Here is a 23581-nt window from a genome sequence, read left to right as displayed (position 1 = left end):
GTTTATTGCTTGCCAAGAATGATAGCTTAAGTGAAATGATGTTATTTTTCTTTTTTTCACCATCAATAATATAAAATGTGTTTATGAAAATATGAAAGGTTTGCAACAGCCTTTTTTTTTTTTAAAGGTCTTTCAGAGTAAGGTCTCAGAAACATTACATCACCAAGATAGATTGCAGTTTGAATCTAGAGTAAGAGCATTTGTTTTAGGTCAGCTATACTCATGAGGTCTAATGCTTGTCAAGGTACTCCTCATTTCTATTATAATCCACTAAATTCGAATGGATATATAATGGTCACATGTTGAAAGTTGATAATAAATCTGGTTCTAAAGTCACAGAGCAAGATGACCTAATCTAGAGAGTCTTAACTGATACTTTTAAAGTTTTTTGAATATGTAGACTTTGACTTGCCTAAAATTAAGAACTAAAAGTTTTAAACATGTGAAATAGACTTTCATGGTTTTTTTGTTTCCTGATCTCATTTCTAGGCTAGGGTTTAGTGTGAGATGCTTAAGGTGGAGATGGGGGGAGATGGCACTTTAGTTCAGCAGGCATTTATTATCTATTGTGTGCAGAGCACTGTGTTTGTTAGGCAAAATTTGGTTAGGCAATTGCCCATTTTCTTAGGGTGCATAAAGATTGGTAGGGGAATATGGCACATTACTAGATATTAAATTTGTAAATAAATACTTAAAGAAAAGTACAGAGTTCTTTAGGGGGTTTGTGGTGGAAGAGAAAGTCATTACCAGTTGAGGTGATTATCAGGGAAGGCTTCTTGGAAGAGGTACTATTTGAGCTAGTCTTCCAACCTTATAACTCTGGTTGTGGTACAAGCCTTACATTTTATTATCTCATTAGGAAAGTATATGTAACAGAACAGTCTTATGCTGAATTATTTAATTATTTTCAGGCTATGGATAGGTTTTAAAAAATAAACCTTAAAATGTTTACTATACTGTATTTCATTGAAATTAGCAACCTAAGGATATATTGTATCAAAACTGTAGGCTTCATTTGTGCTAGATAATCTCATTTGGTTAATTGTTCAATATGTAGCCAAGTTTGGATTTGAACTTGGTTCTGAGTTCCTTTGATATTTGCAATAAAAGTATTTTATTTGTCAGAGATGGGAGCATTTAACTTCTCAGTTGCATCTCTTCTTTATAGTCTGTTAATTAGGCCTTGGAAATAGAAAATATTCTATGTATTTGTGCCTTAAAAATTACCTGTCTTCACATTTTAAATTGCAAAAATGACTTGTTTTTAAAGTAATAAGATAATATTTTAAAAAACAGCACAGTGCCTGGCACATAGCAGGTGTTATATGACGCTAGTTATTATTATTGAAATATCCCAAAATATTTTTAATTGAGGCTGTATTTCAGGTTATATTCACTGACCTTTTTGAAAATTAATTGTTTCCTTAAACATTGTAAATGAGCATAAGAAAAAAAAATCCACCAACTCCTGGGTACCACATTAAGATAAACTGTCATATGATTACTTAAAGATAGTATTCAGTTGACATCTTTAAACATTTACATTGTATGTCGTTTCTTGTATTTCTTGGTATAGCATTTCCTGAAATACTTTGGCCATGGAACATTTCTGGTCTTGAAAAGTTGATGCAACCCATAAATATTGGTCGGAGCATAAGGAGAGTAGGGAAATTTTAGGTAATTAAGTCTTATTCATGCTTCCCAAATTTCTGCACATAAGTTCCTTTGATACCTATATAATTTTATATATAGTATTTTAGAGAAAAATAAATGGCCAACAGAGTTATTCTCTCAGGATCCCCATTTATATTATTACATAGTACATCAGTGATCCTTGGAACATAATTTGGACAATACTGTTTTAGTGCAATATTTTAGAAGCACAGGATAAAATGTTGCCTTAAATAACACCTGCTGTTTTAAATAACAGTTGTTATTAGGAGGTAAGAGGGAAAGAGAACTTGTTACTGTCAGTTGAATCTTCAAATTCTTAATAAATCTTAAAAAAAATTTTTTCTAGGTCCTCTAAAAGACTATTGTAAAGAAATGGATAGTAGATAGAACCACATTAAGGTGAATTTAAAAATAGTTTCCTCTCTTTTTCTGATATTATTTTACATTGGAGTAGTTATAAGTTTCCTCAAAATCCAAGCTACGTATTGACTTCATTTGAGCAGGCATCCTTTATAGAATTGTACCTTACTACAATGTCTTCAGGAAGTTATGTGGCACAGTGGATAGAGTGCCAGGGTTCCCGGAGTTAAGATGATTATCTTCCTAAATTCAATCCTGGCCTCAGACACTAGCTATGTGACCCTGGGCAAGACTCTTAACCTTGTTTACCTCAGTTTCCTCATCTATAAAATGAGCTAGAGAAGGAAATGGCAAACCACTACAGTACCTTTGCCAAGAAAACCCCATGAAGAGTTAAACAGGACTGAAAACGACTAAACAATAAATAATATTCTCAGGAAGTATTCACCTGTGTATATTGGAGGCCCTGTTTCCTTTTCTGTACAGAATTAGTCCAGACTGTTTTAAATGTCTAATTCTCTGATTTTTATAGCTTTTATATATCACCTTGCTATCTAGCTGTTATTTCTCATTGTTGTCAGTGTATGTTCCTCTTGCAACCTATCCATACTTAATCGTTTCTAATATACTGTTATAACTTAGGATGGCCAAGTTTATTGAATCAGAACCCTCATCTTGTACAGTTGTAAGGCAGGATGTAGTTGTTCTTCATACCTCTTTCAAAGGAGTAAAGAACATGGACTTTGTGACAGCTAATTTTGGGCTTGAAGATTTTGGGTTGTTTTCTAGATAGTTGAGATTTCAAGAAATTTGACAGCCAGACAAGTGGGGTATTATAAATAAAACCTCTTCTGTATAATGTAACTTTTTTTTTTTACCATTTAAAGTTATGTTTAAGGAATTTTAGAAAATGAAAATTTTCAGTGTTGACTTGATAAAGTGAGGTGCTTTCTTTAAAAAGAAAAGGAAAACTTAAGAATACTACTTACCTTACATTAACTGACTTGGAGCTGAGTGGCTTCTACTTCTTTTCTTTGCTCCCTTAGCATGGCTGCATATGATTTTCTCATCAGAGTTACCATTCAGTCACTGCCTAATGTGTACGTACTGTTGTGAAGAACTTTGATCTAGGTTTTAGAGGAAATACTGGCCCTTTTGTTAGAGTGCCGGTTTTATGAAGCTCTGTAACTCGTGAATTGGATAGAATAGGTCATAGGATTGTAGATTGAACTGGAAGGGACCTCTGAAGTTATCTAGTCTTAAATTTTACACATGAGAAAATGGAGGCCCAGAGGGGTTAAATGGCTTACTCAGGGTCGCATAGCTAATAAGTGGCAGAAAAAGCCAAGATTCAAACCTAGATATTCAGACTTCTAACCCAATACTTTTCTCCCAGATCTGGCTTGGAAGGTGTTATCAGGAATATTTTAATTATTAGTAATAGCTCAAAACCTTGGAAAGTTAAAAAGTAGAGAAGGGGCTGTTAAACTGTAAATCTCAAGGGTCAAGAACATTAGCAAACAAAATTTTATTTTTCCTTAAGCAAATAACAGCAAGAAAATTTGTTGTTTTACATGAGACTAATTTTAAAATTAATTTAAGATAATCTTTTATTTGAGCCAGTGAAGTCTAGTAACAGATAGTAATAACACTCTGCTAAAAGATTCAGTGATTGCAAAACCAGTTTCTCATTTAATTTTTAATATAGACCTCTGAGGTAGATAGTCTGTATGTAGCAGTATACCTATTTTGCAAATGAGAAAGTTGAAACTAAGAGAGGTGTGATAAACCCAATATCACATAGCTAACAAGTAGATGAAGCAGGATTTGAATTCTCATCTTCCGAGTCCAGAGCCCCTTCCCCTTTACTAAGCTCACTGTTATGTATAAAACACAAAAAGAATTAGTCAGACAATATTGTTAAACTGGAATTGATGATTTGCTTTGTATTGAGCAGCTACATTTTATGTAGTAAATTACTTTAAGAATTGACTTTTTTTTCTCTTCTCTAGGAAGATGATCCATATAATCTTGAAGACCTGCTTTCTGTACAGAAATGAGGAAAATACAGTATAGTTCTGAAATTGAAGATCTGTATTTTTGTGGAATGTTTTCAGAATGAGCAATACATCTGGTTACCTTGGTGAATGTAGAAGGATGAGAAGAGCGTTATGATGGCAAAAAACAAAGAACCTCGTCCTCCCTCCTATGCTATCAGTGTAGTAGGATTATCTGGGACTGAAAAGGACAAAGGTAACTGTGGCGTTGGAAAGTCATGTTTGTGCAATAGATTTGTGCGTTCCAAAGCAGATGAATATTATCCTGAGCATACCTCTGTGCTTAGTACAATTGACTTTGGAGGACGAGTAGTCAACAATGATCACTTTTTGTACTGGGGTGACATAACACAAAGTGGTGAAGATGGAATAGAATGTAAAATCCATGTCATTGAACAAACTGAGTTCATTGATGATCAGACTTTCTTGCCTCATCGGAGTACGAATTTGCAACCATATATAAAACGTGCAGCTGCATCCAAGTTGCAGTCAGCAGAAAAACTGATGTACATTTGCACTGATCAGTTAGGCTTGGAGCAAGACTTTGATCAGAAACAAATGCCTGAAGGGAAACTCAGTGTAGATGGGTTTTTATTATGCATTGATGTAAGTCAGGGATGCAATAGGAAGTTTGATGATCAACTTAAGTTTGTGAATAACCTATATATACAGCTCTCAAAATCAAAAAAACCTATAATAATAGCAGCAACTAAATGTGATGAATGTGTAGATCATTATCTTCGAGAGGTTCAGGCATTTGCTTCAAACAAAAAGAACCTCATTGTGGTAGAAACTTCAGCACGATTTAATGTCAACGTTGAGACATGTTTCACTGCACTGGTACAAATGTTAGATAAAACCCGTGGCAAACCTAAAATTATTCCCTATCTGGATGCTTATAAAACACAGAGACAACTTGTTGTCACAGCAACAGATAAATTTGAAAAACTTGTGCAAACTGTGAGAGATTATCATGCAACTTGGAAAACTGTTAGTAATAAATTAAAAAATCATCCTGATTATGAAGAGTATATAAACTTAGAGGGAACACGAAAGGCCAGAAATACATTTTCAAAACACATAGAGCAACTCAAACAAGAACATATAAGAAAAAGACGAGAAGAATATATCAATACACTGCCTAGAGCTTTTAACACTCTTCTTCCAAATCTTGAAGAGATTGAACATTTGACCTGGTCAGAAGCCCTAAAATTAATGGAAACACGAACGGAATTCCCATTGTGTTTTGTGGTGTTAGAAAAAACACCTTGGGATGAAACTGACCACATAGACAAAGTGAATGATAGGCGGATTCCATTTGACCTCCTTAGCACTTTGGAAGCTGAAAAAGTCTACCAGAATCATGTCCAGCATCTAATATCTGAGAAGAGGAGGGTGGAAATGAAGGAAAAATTCAAGAAAACTCTGGAAAAAATTCAGTTCATTTCACCTGGACAACCCTGGGAAGAGGTTATGTGTTTTGTAATGGAGGATGAAGCCTTTAAATACATCACTGAGGCTGATAGCAAAGAGGTATATAGTAGGCATCAGCGAGAAATAGTTGAGAAAGCCAAAGAGGAGTTTCAGGAAATGCTTTTTGAACATTCTGAACTTTTTTATGACCTGGATCTTAATGCAACACCCAGTTCAGATAAGATGAGTGAAATTCACACAGTTTTAAGTGAAGAACCCAGATATAAAGCTTTACAGAAACTTGCACCTGATCGAGAGTCCCTTCTACTTAAACATATAGGGTTTGTTTATCATCCCACTAAAGAAACCTGTCTTAGTGGTCAGAATTGCATGGACCTGAAAGTAGAGCAACTACTTGCTAATAGTCTTTTACAGTTGGATCATGGTCGCTTACGTTTGTACCATGATAGTGCTAATATAGATAAAGTTAATCTTTTTATTTTGGGAAAGGATGGCCTTGCACAAGAATTAGCAAATGAGATAAGGACACAGTCTACTGATGATGAATATGCCTTAGATGGAAAAATATATGAACTAGATCTTCGACCAGTGGATTCCAAGTCGCCTTACCTTTTGAGTCAATTATGGAATGCTGCCTTTAAGCCACATGGATGTTTCTGTGTGTTTAACTCTATTGAATCACTTAGTTTTATTGGGGACTTCATTGGAAAAATAAGAACTGAAGCTTCACAGATTAGGAGAGATAAATATATGGCTAACCTTCCATTTACGTTAATATTGGCTAATCAGAGGGACAGTGTTAGCAAAAATTTACCTATTCTCAGGCATCAAGGGCAGCAGTTGGCAAACAAGCTACAGTGTCCTTTTGTAGATGTACCTGCTGGTACATACCCTCGTAAATTTAATGAGGCTCAAATAAAACAAGCTCTTAGGGGAGTATTGGAATCAGTTAAACGCAATTTGGATGTGGTAAGCCCTGTTCCCACCAACAAAGATATATCTGAAGCTGACCTGAGAATTGTCATGTGTGCCATGTGTGGTGATCCATTTAGTGTGGATCTTATTCTTTCACCATTTCTTGACTCTCATGCTTGTAGTGCTGCTCAAGCTGGACAGAATAACTCTTTGATGCTTGACAAAATCATTGGTGAAAAAAGAAGACGAATACAGATTACGATATTGTCTTATCATTCTTCAATTGGAGTAAGGAAGGATGAACTGGTCCATGGATACATATTAGTTTACTCTGCCAAAAGGAAAGCATCCATGGGAATGCTCCGAGCATTTCTTTCAGAAGTTCAAGATACTATTCCAGTACAGTTGGTGGCAGTTACTGACAGCCAGGCAGATTTTTTTGAGAATGAGGCTATTAAGGAGTTAATGACTGAAGGAGAGCACATAGCAACTGAGATTACTGCTAAATTTACGGCATTGTATTCTTTATCTCAGTATCACCGGCAAACTGAGGTTTTTACATTGTTCTTCAGTGATGTTTTAGAGAAAAAAAATATGATAGAAAATTCCTATTTGTCTGACAGTACCAGAGAGTCAACACATCACAATGAGGATGTTTTCCTTCCATCTCCCAGAGAGTGTTCTTTTTCCTATACTGGCTATATTGATTCAGAAGATGATACTGAAGCACCACCACCTTATAGTCCAATTGGGGATGATGTTCAGTTGCTTCCAACACCTAGTGACCGTTCCAAGTATCGTTTAGATTTAGAAGGAAATGAATACCCAATTCATAGTACCCCAAATTGCCATGATCATGAAAGAAATCATAAAGTGCCTCCACCAATAAAACCCAAACCAATTGTACCTAAGACAAATGTAAAAAAATTGGATCCAAATCTTTTAAAGACAATTGAAGCTGGAATTGGTAAAAACCCAAGAAAACAAACCTCTCGAGTTCCTTTGGCGCATCCTGAAGATATGGATTCCTCAGATAACTACGCAGAACCTATTGACAGCATTTTTAAACAGAAGTGCTATTCTGATGAGATCTATGTTGTCCCCGATGACAGTCAGAATCGAATTATTAAAGTTAGAAACTCGTTTGTAAATAATGCCCAGGGAGATGAAGAAAATGGATTTTCTGATAGAACATCAAAGAGTCACGGGGAGCGGAGGCCTTCAAAATACAAATACAAGTCAAAGACATTATTCAGCAAAGCCAAATCATACTATAGGAGAACACATTCAGATGCAAGTGATGATGAGGCCTTTACCACTTCTAAAACAAAAAGAAAAGGAAGGCATCGAGGAAGTGAGGAAGATCCACTCCTTTCTCCTGTGGAAACCTGGAAGGGTGGCATTGATAACCCTGCTATTACTTCAGATCAGGAATTGGATGATAAAAAAATGAAGAAGAAAACACACAAAGTAAAGGAAGATAAAAAGGTAATTATTTAAAAATTTAAAAAAAGTTTTAAGATTTCAGTGTTGTCCGAGTTTTTATTTTAGATAGATGTATATAATTTTAAAAGGCACTGGATTTGATAAATTACCCCAACTTATTGCTAGTGTAGCATTTGTATTTATGAGAAATTTTACTATTATTTGTCAGGTGTTTAGCGAGTAGCCTTTTTGAATCTTTCAGTTCACACTTAAACAGTTTACAATCTTTTGAATGTGTTATTTTAATTGGGTGAGTTATTATTTTATTCCATTTATTGGCATTGGTTAGTACAAGGGTGGGGAACCTGTGGCCTTGAGGCCATATGTGGCCCTCAAGTGTAGCCTTTTTACAGAATCTAAACTTCACAGAACAAGGGGCCACACTTGAGGACCTAGAGGGCCACTTGTAGCTTTGAGGCCGCAGATTCCTCACTGCTTGCTGTTAGTAATTGTGGTTTCTTTCTTTTATTTGAATGATAATTTGATTTTATCTTCTGTTTCTGTCTCTCGTACACACCCCTGTTCCAGGTGGGTAGAATTGTTTGTACTCTGTACATTATAGAAGTAGCCTTTAGGGCCCCAAATAAGAGGCAGTGTAGGTAATTTTCCTATTTGCTTTAAGATAAATGGGAGCATACCACCTCCTCCCTCCATCTTCCTTCTGTCTTTCCATCCTTCCTCTCTCTCTCTCTTTTTTTAAGAATGTAATATAATGCCTTGCACACAGAGGTTTGCAGTAAGTGTTTATTGAATTGAATGTTGTATTTTCCACTTAGTACAATTTTATGCCATATGTTTGTGTTAATGAAAAGAACCTTTAAATATATTTTAAAGCCAAAGTTTGTGGACGTAACCTTTAAACTTTCTGTGGTGACTGTGACCTTTTAATGTCACGTGCTGATTGCTGTCCCAGTTAATTTATTCTTTCCTGTTGCCATTTATTCTAGAACACAAATGCTACTTCAGAGATGTTTTTATTTTTCTCAGGTTTGATTGTTTTCCCCTTTTTTCAGGCAGTGTATTGAATGTAGAATGTATGATAACACTATGGGTAGGCTGAAAGGTTTAAAAAGTTTAGTCACATAAAATTTTTATGTGTTTTACATTTACTTAGTACAAAGGGATGATTTATACATTGGTGGTAAACAGGGGCCTGACAGTATATGGTATGAACACTTTAGGTCATAATTTTAATTTTTATTAAAATTTATTTTTCAGAATTTGGTGTTTATTTTTGTCCTGGCCTAATTACTTTTGGCTTGGGAGTGTATATATACAGGTGATGATGGGTAACAAAAAATAATTCTTAAAGAATTTGTTAGGTTGGTGAACTCTGTAAAGAGATTCTGATGATGATGATAATGTCTTGAGCAGTTGTATTAGAATCTGAATAAAAATGTTTGCCCAGATTGTCTTCTGCTTATCAAACCTAATTAAATTAATTGAAATGCAGATATTTGGAATGTGCATGCAGGCATTCCTATAAAATAAATATAATTTTCTCTGATTTACAGTTTTCAGTAACTTTTTGCTAATGCCTGGTACATACCCTTTTATTTGTGGCAATTATTGATCATCTTAAGATTAGGAGTATTAAAAAATTTTATTTTTTGAAAAATTGTTTTGACCTTGACCTTTTTTTTTTCCCCCCAATAAAATGCCTACTTATGCTTAGGTCATTTTTATTCATTCTCAACTACCATCACTTCCCTCTCTCTGTCTGGTCACTTTGCCCCTAATTCTAGCTATAATTTGACCCATCTAACCTATTAGTTCCTATCATTTCCCAAACAGCCATAATCTCTTTCTCTAGTAATTAACTCATTGTTCTCATCTCTTTACCAAAACATTCTAAACTAATTCTTTACCCTTTTTTAAAAAAAATCCCATCTTACAAGGCCTTGAGGGCAGTGGATAAAGACTTTTTTTTTTCCTCCAAAGTAATGATGCTCTTGGACATTTTTCTGTGGTGATAAATGCATGTGTATTCACATTTTAATTGCTTGTAACTTTCTTTTAGTTCTAATTCTTTTCTCACTTATATTTGGATTGAACTTGTAGTCAGGCTTTCCAGGAGTAATTTTAAAGTTACTCTCGAGAGTTTTCTATTTCTATCACCAGCCTACCCAACTTATTTTTCTACACTGGTATTGCCATCTACATATATTTGTCCTTTTCCCCCCTGATATTAGTATTTAAGCTGTGAAAGAGAATTGACAGGATTGACTTTTCTTGGGTAAATATTTTTGTCTAATAGGTCAAGCTACTTTAGTGGCCCTCAAACTTATGGTCACAGCACCAGTTCAGCAAGAGCAAAAAAGACTTTGTAGACCACTTATTTTATATTTACACTTATAAAAATGTCAGTTTTGCTGCATCTTAATGTGTGTTCAAGTCTGCAGTCAGTACTCACTGTGTAGCTCAAGATGGTATAATTATAATGGAGGCAATGTCAGGATAGTATAGAAAACCTTCATGATTCTTGTGCCATATTATATAGATGGTTCAACATGCATTTAAAATGTTGAAATGTGACATAGTATATATGTTGACACAGTGGAACCTATTTACTCTTCTTTCTATAAAATTTACCTGTAGAAGGCTTTTTGCTTATGCAGGTGGTGTTTCATGTGTAAATACGTGGTATTTTATCTGTAAATTGGAGAGGTTAGAGGGAGAAAACTTTGGAGGCTAAACTTGTGTAGGAAAATGATTAGAGATAGTTTGGGTAAAATAATTGGCATTTCATTAAACACGTGTTGAGTGTGTTTAATGCCATGTGCCTGTCATCATAGCAGAGGGATTTTGAGAGGTGAAACTTTGGTTTCTTCTCTTGCAACGTATAAAGTTGCTTTGCTGAGATGAAGCATCCCATGTGAGGAATGACTGAAGAGGTATACAGGCACACCTCTCCTAAGCATGTTAATTGGTTTCCACAGCATTATAAGAAGTAGTTCCATAGCAACAATATTATAAATGGAAGGTAATTATTGGGCGGACATTTGGTCTATAAAAGTGTAAAAGCAAGCTTGACAGAAACACCAGAAGGTAGTAGAATGGGTCTGTCTGAAGATGTATTGAAAAGGATGGAAAAAGTATTAAGTGCTTACTGCTTGCCAGGCATTTTGCTAAGTGTTAATAGCATCACATTTGATCCTTGCAGTATCTCTGACATGTAGATACTATTATTATCCCTATTTTCCAGTTGAGGATACTGAAGCAGATAGAAATGTAGTGACTTGTATAGGGTCATACAGCTAGTCTAAGGCTGGATTTGAACTTGGGTCTTCCTGTCTCCAGGCTTAGCACTCTAAATCCTCTCTGCCATATAACTGCTTATAACAAACTGAGATATGGAAACCTCAGAGGCATAGGACACACTCCAAACGCTTGTAGCCGGCAGTGGAATTGGCTAGCTTAAGGACAAAAACTAAAGACAACCATGTATAGGAAGGAGAGTGGAAAAGAACTTTCTCTTCCCTAGGAATTCCTTAACTTAGTTTAAGATGTAGCTAAACATGACTATTCTTAGTTGATTTTGAACATTGTTCACTTTCCTCCACTCCCTTCTGCCTAATTTATCATCTCTAACCATCTGTAACTGTGTGGGGAAGATCTCAGAGCAATAGATCTTTTAGCAATGCTGAGGCCTAATATAATATATGAATTTGGGGAAGTAACTGAGCTGGAACCTGTGAATTTAGGATCCAGATTCCCCTAACTCAGTTATTTCAGTTGATAGCGTAGTCGGTGGGTGGTAACTTTGAACTTATGTAAACTGGGCTAAAAATTCTTTTTAAAATGTTTGTTTTATTTTCTTCCTTTTGTGTTTTGAATAGCCATATGGAAGAATTAATTCCATACCTCTGTGAATAGAGTGCTATTGATTAGGGTTCCACTACCCTTGTGAATGAGTTGTTTGTATAAATACTTAATACATCTCTGATATTTAACAAACAGAATGGAGCACAGACTTAAGTTAAGACACTAGCACTGAAGGTTGTTAAAGTTCCATGATATTAAGAAATGAAGCTGGTTATTAGCTAGTTTATTTGTAATGTGCCTGTAAAAGCAAATTTATGCTAGTAAAGTAGCAGCTTCTGTATACAGAGTAAGGAAATTCAAAATAAAGTAAAGGACATTATAGAATATTTAAGGGAATAAATGCTTTGTAGGAGACTTGATTTAGCCTTAATGTATAGAGTTTAAATTGTTAGTAAAGGTAATAAAGGGCCATGGAAAGATAAACTAAAAATTAGTTGGAAACTAAATAATCCTAAAGCTTGAAAGGGTCAAACAACAAATTATAGAAACAATAACTTCATTCAACAGAATGGCAATAATGAGACATCATACCAAAACTTTTGGAATGTAGCCAGAGCAGTTTTTAGGGAACTTTTATATCTCTAAATGCTTACATAAATAAAATGGAGAAAGAGATTGATGAATTGGGCATGCATCTAAAAAAAGCTAGAAAAAGAACAAATTAAAAATCCCCAATTAAATACCAAATTAGAAATTCTGAAAATCAAAGGAGAGATTAATAAAATAGAAATTAAGAAAACTATTGACCTAATAAATAAAAGTAAGCTGGTTTTATGAAGAAACCAATAAAATAGATAAACCTTTGGTTAATTAAATTTTTAAAAAAGGAACCAAATTACCACTATCAAATCTGAAAAGAGTGAATTTACCACCAATGAAGAGAAAATTAAAGCAATAATTAGGAGCTGTTTCGCTCAACTGTATGCAAATAAATCTGACACTCTAAGGGAAATGAATGAATATTTACAAAAATATAAACTGCCCAGGTTAACAGAAGAGGAAATAAAATACTTAAGTAACCCCATTTCAGAAAAAGAAATTGAACAAGCCATTAATGAAGTCCCTAAGAAAAAAATCTCCAGGGCCAGATGGATTTACTAGTGAATTCTACCAAACATTTAAAGAACAATTAATTCTAATACTATATAAACTATTTGGAAAAATAGGTGAAGGAGTCCTACCAAGTTCTTTTTATGATACAAATATGGTGCTGATACCAAACCAGGAAGAACTGAAACAGAAAGAAAATTATAGACCAATGTCCTTAATGAATATAGATGCAAAATTTTAAATAAAATATTAACAAAGAATTTATAACAACTTAACACGAGGGTAATCCACTGTTACCAAGTGGAGTTTATACCAAGAATGCAGGGCTGGTTCAGTATTAGGAAAACTGTCATCATAATCAACCATATCAATAACAAAATTAAATCATATGATTATCTCAATAGATGCCAAAAAAAAGCCTTTGACAAAATACAGCACCTATTCCTATTAAAAACACTGGAGAACATAGGAATAAATGTAGTTTTCCTTAAATGATAAGTAGCATCTATCTAAAACCATCAGCAAGCATTATATGTAATGGGGATAAGCTAGAAACATTTCCGGTCAGATCAGGGGTGAAGCAAGGATGTCCATTATCACCACCATTATTCAGTGTTGTACTATAAATGTTAGCTTTAGCAATAAGAGACGAAACAGAAATGGAAGGAATTAGAATAGGCAAAGAAGAAACAAAGCTATCACTCTTTGCAGATGATATGATGGTATACTTGGAGAATCCTAGAGAATCAACTGAAAAACTACTTGAAATAATTAACAGCTTTAGCAAAGTTAGCAAATAGGGTTAAGTGACATGCTCAGGGTCACACAGCTAGTAAGTGTTTGAGGCCCGGTTTGAGCTGGGGAAAATGAGTCTTCCTCCCTCCAGGCATGGCACTCTATCCACTGTACCAGTGCAATAGACCACTTTCAGCTTTACTGTAGACATGCTCTTCTCCATGCCTTCAGTCACCTAATATGTAACAGATTTTCCACGTTGAAAACTGGTTATGTGGATGAAATAACAGACCTGGAGCTCCCACAGCCTGCCTGCCCCGTGCCCCTTTCCCAAACGGAAGGAAGAAAAATACAGATATTGATATTAAATGGTTCAAAATAAAAGAGGTTAAAAATAGCGTGAGGAATCAGAACATTGATGGTAAGGTTAGTCCTTTAAGGTGCTGATAGTCTGGAGGGTCCTCTAAGTTGGCATTTATCTTATTTTGTGGCACAGTAGGCATCTGTGAAGCAGCATAAGGGGTTCCACAAGGAAAAAAAGTTTAAATGGCGGAAAAGCAAACAGCAGGCTCATCTTTTAGGCCTGTTGCACCCAGTGTGTGTGCAGAAATACATCAGATTGATCAAAGTAGAGAACATGATAAAAAATGGCTTGTTAGTCTAGGATCAGTCATGGGGTTCATATACTAATATGTAGACTTAATCAGAACCATTGCTATTTTTAATCTGTAGACTAATTCACAAGCTAAGAACGTACAGTCTCACTTGAATTCATAGCACCTTGTGCAATGGAATTATATAACAATTATATATATACATACATATATATATTTTATACACATACACAGTCATCCTAGTGACATTCAGTAGTTCTCATCATGTCTTATCATTCTTAGCCATTATGCTACATTTCAGAAGAATCACTGTCCTTGAAGCTCTCCTTTGTATATGACAATACTGTACTTGTAGTCCAAACTGTACCTCCTTCAGGACCCTTATTTCCTAACTACTTACCTTGGATATCCTGTGAATTGGTTGGAGGAGTGACATGATAAATGTGGCTTTTCGAGTCAGGGAGGAAGCCTGAAAACAGACAGATGCTTTTGTAGTCAGGATACTCTTGTAGAAATTTACATATTAAGTGATGACAGTTTTTTTGGAAATAGAGGAAGTGTTGGATCAGAGTGATACTATGGAATGGCTTAATAACAGCAGTATAGGAGAGGAAAGTCTATAGATAGAAGTGAATATCATTGACATAAATTAGGGGTGCTGCTTCAGGAAGCAAGATGCATTTTGTTTATTTTATATGTGAATGTTGAAATGGTAGAAGCTCCTGAGGATTTGTGCTGATTACCAGTATATACCAGAAATTGCAATTTAAATAAGAATTCTTATTCTAGGGCCTAAAATCTAGGCCATCCTCCCATGTTTAACCATTTCTGTTTCTAATTCATCTAAATAGTAGGGAAGGATAATCCAAGGTTTCTTTGGGAATGTACTTTAGTGAACACTATTATCTTTCCTTTCTAAGCCAAACTTACGGCAAAAAGCTACCTGTACTCATTACTTCCACCTTTTGTCTCCACTTCTTCTGTCGCTCATTGCTCAACCCTGTGCAGTCTGCTACCTTATCAGTCTACTGGTGCTACTTTAAGTGGTTTGTTGATTGCTAAATCTGATATTTTATTTTGCCCCTCAGGCTTCATTCTTCTTGATCTCTCTACTTCATTTGTCATTGTTGACTACATGTTCTTCTAAGATACTCTCACCTGGGTTTTCTTGACACTAGCCTTTCCTGGTTCTCTTCTCTTTTCTTCTCTCTGTATTTAATTCTTCATGACCTTATTGTCTTCAGGATTTAATTATCTCTCTAACACATATACAGGGTTTCTCAAAAGTCTTGATACAATTTAAAGCTGTTTAAGGTATTGAAACTTAAAACTACATTAAGACTCTTGAGATTACTTGTATCGAACTGTATAGAATTGGCTCTTGTCTTTGTCCTAAGCTTTTGTCCCAAAGCAACAGCTGCCAATTAGATATTTCAAAATGGATGTTCTGCTGCAGGCATCTCAAACGCAATGTGACCAAACAGAATATCCCAAACCCACTTTAAAAACTTTCCTATTTCTAGCAAGGGCACCATCTTTCTTCCAGTCTTGCAGCTGTGCAACCTCACATCCTCCTCAGTTTCCTCATCCCATACATTCAGGCAGTTGTTAATTCTTTCCATGTCTACCTTTACAATCTCATATCCAACCCCTTCTCATACAATTTCTACCTTAGTTGAGGCGCTTATCACTTTTTGCCTTAATTTGTTTTTTTTGCTCCAGTGTATCTTATATGAAGCTACCAACGTGATTCTCCTTAAGTGCCCATCTAACTTTGTCACTCCTCTATTCAACAAATGCCCCAGGGCTCCCTGTTGCCTCTGGGAGAAAATATAAACTCCTCTGTTTGGCTGTTAAAAGCCCTTTACAACCTGGACCTATCCTATCTATAGATTACTACCCTTCTTGAAATCTTATGGTTTAGTTAAACTGACCTCTTTTGTTTTTCTCACATGAGGCAGGTACTCCCATCCCTCATCTTTGCATCAGTGGCTGTCCCTCATAGCTAGGATGCAATCCCCCTTCACTTCCTCCTCATAGAATGAATCCCTTTCTTCTCTTTTGATGTAGCTCAAGCACCAACTTCTACAAAAATCCTTTCCTAATCCTCCCCACCTGTTAAGTGTCCTTCCTTCTTATCTTGTATTTATTTTTAATTTATTCTGTAACTATTTTGTTTATAATCACACAATGTATAAAATAATGTGTAGTTATTATATCTAATATATAATTATAACATACACACAATAATATGTATACATGTTGTTTCTCCTGATAGAACATAAGTTTCTTTATAGTAATGATTGTCTCAGTTTTTATATTCATATCCTCATTGCCTAGCACATGTCTGCCCCATAGTAGATGCTTGATTGATGATATGTCTCAGTAGCTAATAAATTGTGTTTATTTAGATCCTTTTAGATCCTTTTTGTTGTCAGTGAAATTCATAACTTTTGGTTATGTTTTGAGAAATTTTTGACACCTATTGCTTATTGTTGTATCATAACCCATCTTATTATTGATGTCATTTGTTGCATATATGATGCATATGAGTTGCATGTGATTTCTTTGCAAGCTAAATTTATACTTATGGGGTTGTTCATTTGTTTCAGTTGTGTGTGACTTTTCATGGGCCCATTTGGGTTTTTCTTGGCAAAGATTCTACAGTGATTTGCCATTTTTATCCAGTTCCTTTGCCTCTACTTACAGGTTTTATTCTCCAGTTTTTGTTTGCTACATATTTTCTACATTATTCTTACCTTTTGAAACTTTAAACTTTATTTTGTTATCATAACTACATACATGCATAAATATGTGCATTACCATGTTCCAGCTTGGAAGTCATTTTAGAAGAGTTAACTTCAAAATTTCATGGAACTGGATTTTTAACTAATAGCCCTCATGCTTAATGTAATTAATTGTCTTATGACCAATGCTCGTTAATTCTTTTATACAACAAAGATTGTTTTCCCCAGCCATAGGAAGAAAAAGGGAAAGTGTTTTTTGTGTTACGTTTCTTAGGAGGAACTGTTCTTATGATATAATAGTTCTTATCCAATCTGGTAAGCATAGTGTTGCTTTTATGCATATTAATAATAAAATATAGTATATGGCATTTACATGTCCATTTTAGGTTTATGAAGCACATTCTCTCCATTATTTCGTTTGGTTCTCACAGTAACTTTGTGAATTAGGTATTATTTCCATTTTATAGATTAAAAAACTCAGACTTAGATTGTCTTTGGCTAAGTCACATTGGCTAAGTCAGTAAGTGGTTGTGGTAAGAATGAAATCTACTCTCTTACTCCAAGTCCAAAGCTTTATATGCTGGGCCACTCTGCTTTCCATAGTAGGGTTCGTTTAATAGTTTGAATTGAATTCACTTTTTATTAACTCTGCCTTGGTAGACAATCTTTTTTTCCTGATAATTTCTCCTTTCCTGCTTAGGTTAAATTTTAAGGCTGCCTTTTGATAGATCTAAACCCAATTTGATGTGATGCACTGATTAAAATTTGTTTTTAACTTAGATTTATAAGTACCTACTCTGTACAAAGCACTTCTGCTTTCCTAGGCTTATCAGGGGATGCAGTAAAATTTAAGATTAGTTTTCTGTTCTTTAGGATCTTGCAACATAGGGGTGTGTGTGTGTGTCTGTGTGTATACACATAGATATGTATATATACATATATGTGGAAAGTTAATGAATAATAAAAATACTAATATGATTATCAGCTGATGCTGCAGATGATGAGAGAAATAAAAGCAATAATTTAAATTGTTGACTTGATTTATGTTTCTAGATGCTAAGCCAACGTGGAAAGAACTATAGGTAATTTTTCATTCTTTTTTATCTACTATATACAAACTAGGTATATACAGGATAACTTGATGGTATAAACTTAGAGGGAAGGCACTAGCATTAAGAAGGGACTGGGACATTTTCTTGCAGAAGATGGAATTTTATTAGACTTGAAGGAAGTTAGGGAAGCTGGGAGGGAATTCCAGGCATAGAGGACAGCAAGTAAAAAATTCATGGAGTTGGGGGACAAAGTGTGTTGTATGAGGAACAGCAAGGAAGCCAGCGTTGCTGGATTGTAGAGGATGTGGAGGGAAGTGAAGTATAAGAAGACTGAAATGTCTGAAAGGAGCAAGGTTATAAAAGGCTTTAGTAGCTAAAGAATTTCATCTTGGAAGTAATAGGAAGCCACTGGAGTTGATTAAATGAGGGGGAGATATGGTCAGACTTGAGCTTTAGGAAAATTACTTTGATAGCTTTGACAATATATTGGAATGGGGAGAGACTTGAGGCAGAACCAGAAGGCTTTTATAGTAGTCTAGAGGTGAAGTGATGAGGGCCTGGACCAGGGAGGTGTTAGGAGAAGTATCAGAGGAGAGATGTTGTGAAGGTAGAATCAACAGGATTTGACAACAGATTGGATATGGAGGAGGGTGCCAGATAGTGAAGAGTCAAGGATGACACCTAGGTTATGAATCTAGGTGACTGAGAGGAGGATAATATCTTCTATAGTAATAGGCAAGTTGGCAATGGAGGAGCCTGGGGCGGTGGGGGGAAGGCACGGAGAAAATAACATTTGGTTTTGGACATATAGCATTCAAAATGTCTATAGGACATTGGATGAGAACTGTCCAAGAGACAGTTAAAGAGACTGATAGTTAAGTTGGATAACTATATCTGAGAGTCACCTGCATATTTGATGTAAAAAGTGATATGTCCTATAAACTGTTGATGGAGTGGGCCAGAGTAACTGATTTTAATCTTGAGCCTCAGGAACTCAAAAGGAATATTTCCCGTCATTGTATGTAGCATTATGGGTATATCTTAAACATTCTCAACAGTATACTAATCACAATTGAAAAGAACAGCTGGCCTGGCTCTGCAACCAATCATGAGACTTTCAATAATCGTCTGCTCTTTTGGGTCCTCAAGTTCCTAACCTGAATAATGAAAGGATTGCAATTTATAATCATAAAATCTTTATGCTGTAAGAGACTTCAGGAGATCTGATTTTTTTTTTTATATGAAGAAAAGCTCAGTTTTTAAGTTAAAACTTAGAAGCACATGCCCATGTATAACCATGTAATTAATTTTCATTGGCAAATTTCCTAATAACCATGTTACTGACTGATGAGTCTTTGGCAGCCCCTTCACCTCTTTTCTGTCAAGAGACTGTCAGTGACTTGTCATAATTGCAGGAAAGACATAGTGGAGCCATACACCAAAGCACTAAGGTTCCAGATTCTAACTTGAATTTAATATTTTAAATCTTCTATATAGATTAAGTTTTGCCAGTGGATTTTTACCATATCAATCTATTCTGCTTTCCAAGAATCCATTAAGTTCCAAAGTCCCAAATCTGGTTTTCCCTTGAACAAAGTCCTAAAATAAATGTTAGTTAAATTAAGGATACCATATTTCTACAATGCTATTGCTTGGTGACCATTCTTTCCACTTGCTCCAGCTCCGAGGAACAGGAGAAGAGTCAAGTATACTCTTTTTCCCATTACCACTTCCAGACCATTTTTCTACGGCTATTATTTAATGATTTTCCTCTTTTCAGGTCTGTGTAATTGTCTCTGTATCTTTGTTATTTTCATCCACCAATGTTCAGGTCTTTATCAACTTTTTGTCGAGTTTTAAAATAATTTTTGTTATCTTTTGCTTTTGCATTGCCAAAGTTTTTCTCTTTATCTCTGCCTCCTTCCCCTTCCTGAGAACAATTTCGTTTAACAAAGACTATTTTTAAAGGGAAAAAAAGAAAAGAAAAAGAAAGAAGAGCAGGAAAAGGTGTAAAATCAGTTAATTTATTGAAAAACATCTGAATCCATACTTCCTACCTCTGCAAAGGAATGGGGTAGGGATGTCTTCTCATATTTCTTCTTTGGCTGGTTGCGCTTGTTTGTTATTTTGTAGTATTCACTTTTAATGGTTTTGTAGTTCTTTCCATTTACATTGTTGTAGTGATTGTTATATTGTTTTCTTGTCTCTGCTTATTTCCCTATGCTGATGTCAGATTGTGTAAGTCTTTTCATGATCTCTATATTTGTCATATTCATATCTTATAGCATGATACTATTAGTTATGTTCCTATATCACTGTGATTATAAGTTTTTTATTGTTTGATGTTATTGTTTTATATTATACTGTTTGATGTTGTATTATAATTATACTATTCCAGTTTGGAGTCATTGAGGCTACGATCTTAATGTCCATAGAAACATAGGCAAAATAGATACTTTGTACTTTTCCATTGTTAATTCTGTGTCAGGTGGATAAGGATTATAGCTTTTTGATTGGATGAATTCTTGGCAGGCTGCAGGGGCCTTTAGTTATTCTCCTGTTGCTGCCTCAGTTAACGGATCCTCCCTAGGACTGGGAACTGGTCCTGATAAAAACTTCCCCTACTCCTGATAAAGAAACTACCCTTACTTGAACTTCACTTAGACCTGGTCTGATTAGGAATGCCTTATTCTACACCTGTTCCTCATCTGTTCTCAGCCAAGCCCATTCTTAGGGCACATAATCTTGCCACTTGAATCCCAGCTTTGAGGATGTTCTCTCCCCAAAATGTCTTCCTCACTTTCAGGCTAGGATGAGTTTCTTGCATATGGGGACAAACTTCTGTCTCTTCATATTGCCATAGTGTGTGTATTTGCATTGTTTGCCTGTTTTCTGTGTCATATAATGATAAAGCTCATGGTTGTATCATTTTCCCAAGTTCCCATTTTCTAGAAATCTCAATCTTAGGTATTTGCTTTAACCTGAGCCGTGAGACCAAATAAAACAACTACAATTTGTTTAGCCATTCTCCAGTTAGTGGACATCTGCTTTGTTTCTAGTTCTTTGCTGTAACAGAAAGTGCTGCAATAAATATTTTCGTGTATGTTTTGGTCTTTCTTTTTATCAGTGACCTACTTGGGTTACGTTTCTATATTGGAATCTCTAGGTCAAAGGGTATGGATATTTTCGTCACTTTTTTACATAATTCTGAGTTGCTTTCCAGAATGGTTGTACAACTTTATCAATAGTATGTGAATGTGCCTATATCTTCTACCACCCCTCCAACACTGATTATTCCTCTTTTGTCATCTCTGCTAATTTTCTGAGTGTGAGGCAAAAACTTAGGGATGTTGCTCTCAACTTGTAAAAAGTGACTTTAATAATTGGTTTCTGGAATTTCTATTTATCTCATCTTTTGTCATCATCTTTGGGGATTTTAGTGTTCATGTTGAAGACCTACCCTTCAGATAACCTGATTATTTGTTTCTTCAGCTTCAACTCTAGTCATTTTTACTCTGTATACCAACATGGTTTCAACTTGGACCTCAGCATCTCTCTAGCTTGTACCACCTGCAGGATCTAGAATTTTGGAATTCCACAACCATAGCTAACTCTCCTTTTAGTTCTCACTAATACTAAGCTCACTTGCCCTTATCACAACAAATACTCCAGTCCTTTGAGGGAATGTTTTCTCAGTTCATCTCCCACACTCTGGTTTTATTCACTTTTATAACTAGCCTTGACCACAATTTAAATACTGCATTAGCTACTATGCGAGGGCACTATACCTCGTCCTCACTTCCCCGTCCCAGTTTTTATCATTCCCAGCCTTATTCAGTTGGGCTCCTGTCTGTGTTTGTAACTTTGGGTCCATCTCTGACTTAACATTTTCTTATCACATACATCCAATTAGTTACCACTTCTTGTTGAATATATTTCCCTAATATCTCATCCTAATATCCTTTCTTCCCATTGTGGTCATTTTTTGGTTTGGGTTATCTTTACCCCTGCCTGAAGTATTATAATAGTCTTGCCTCTTTTTCCTGTACTCCTCCCCTTCCTAATCTATTTACTTGAATAAACATTAAATGTCTGCTGTGTGAAAAATGCTGCCCTAGGCATAAATCTGGCCTTAGTACTCTTGTTTAGAAAACCTCAGTGCCTCTTTTTTGCTTTTTAAACAACTTCTACTCCAAGAAGCTCAGACCCAGTATGTAATGAATAGGACCTAGGCCCTAGATTCTCTTATCTCCAGGACCATTTTCACTAGTTTTTCCTGTGGTCATTCCAATCTTGACCACCCCTGCCTGGATACTTAAGGCAAAATATTGAAAATATTTCTGTAAAATGCTGCGATAATGGTTAAGGTTGAAGTACAGTCATTATGTATTTAATGTTACAAGGCTGCTAAAGGACCTTTATTATGTGAATAGGAGGTCCCTGTCTATTCACTTGGCAGTAGAGATCTATTCTTGGAAAATGGGGGATGGGCATAATAAACTTAGTGTTTTAGGGAAGTCAATTTAGTAGTATTGTGGAGGTCTAATTGGAAGGGGAAAAGATTTGAGTTAGGGAGTTCAGGATATAAGAATTGCCAAGTTAATGGATATATTCTGTCCAACCTGTTGTTCTGTCTTGGTAATATTGGATGAATTATGGTTAAGTGCATAGTGCTTTTCCTAATGTGTTAGGTTTTAAAATTTATCTATGTATCCGTCATACCCTAATCTTAATGATTCTGTTATTTATGATGTTTTGGGAGTGATTTTTAAGTTGAGGTAAAAGTTTGTTTCATAAATCTATAGTCTAATGTGTGTATAAAAGCTAGGTAGCTTAATGGCTAGAGTGCCGGCTTGGAGACAGGAAGACATGAGTTCAAATTCTGACTCAGACGCTTACTGACTGATCCTGGATAAGTCATTTCATCTTTTTCTGCCTTAGTTCCTCATCTGTAAAATGAAGCTTTTAATAGCACCTACTTCCCAGGGTTGTGAGGATTAAATGAGATAATAATTGTAAAGTACTTTGCAAACCTTAAGGTGCTACAGAAATGCTAGCTATTGTTATTAAGTAGTCAAAAGAGAGTATTCTCTCATACTTCATTAAAATCCCCTAATTTTTATAGACTAGGTAGGATGTGGTGACTAAGTTAAAATTTATCCTGTCTTTGATATTATAGATTTGAGTCAGATGTGCTCTAAGCTAGATTACTTTTAGATTGAAAAATTATCTTTTTGGGAAGGATCAGGCCTTATTCAGAAAGAACAGATTAGATAAAAAGGTATAGTGGAATACCAGTCTGTATTTTTTTTTAAATTTTCTGCTCCAGATTCCCTCCCACTGTGGCAAGAAATATAATACCCATTAGTATACAACTTATTAAAAAACTTTTTTGGTGGTTTTCATATAATTTTCATTTTGTTTTTAAAAATGAACAAAACTCTTTTTTCTCTTTCTCTTGTGTCCTTCCTGTCTTCCCTGACACACACAGAAAAAAGAGAAAAACAGTATTCTCGTAGCAAATATTCACAGTCATGTAAAACACATTCCCACATCTACCGTGTCCAGAAAACATGTCTCAGTTTTCACCCTGAGTCCATTATCTTTTGGGGGGGGGGAATAGGTAATATTCG

The 23581-nt window shown here is 35.3% G+C and overlaps 1 protein-coding gene across 3 annotated transcripts in view; it reads left to right on the top strand.

Annotated features, from left to right (window-relative positions):
- The window catches only part of ARHGAP5 (Rho GTPase activating protein 5), a 95594-nt gene that overhangs the window by 8388 nt on the left and 63625 nt on the right, over positions 1-23581 (top strand). For all 3 annotated transcript variants that reach the window (XM_078151396.1, XM_078151397.1, XM_021004273.2), the window contains exon 2: positions 4047-7928. In XM_078151396.1, the coding sequence (XP_078007522.1) occupies positions 4206-7928 (3723 nt within the window). In that variant the 5' untranslated portion in view covers positions 4047-4205. The remainder of the gene's footprint in view (positions 1-4046; positions 7929-23581) is intronic.

Source organism: Phascolarctos cinereus, unplaced genomic scaffold (assembly GCF_003287225.1).
Source record: "Phascolarctos cinereus isolate Bilbo 61053 unplaced genomic scaffold, phaCin_HiC Scaffold_3;HRSCAF=262, whole genome shotgun sequence".
Taxonomy (NCBI): Eukaryota; Metazoa; Chordata; class Mammalia; order Diprotodontia; family Phascolarctidae; genus Phascolarctos; species Phascolarctos cinereus.
Note: the sequence above shows the minus strand (reverse complement) of the source record. Positions and strands in the feature narration are given on the sequence as shown.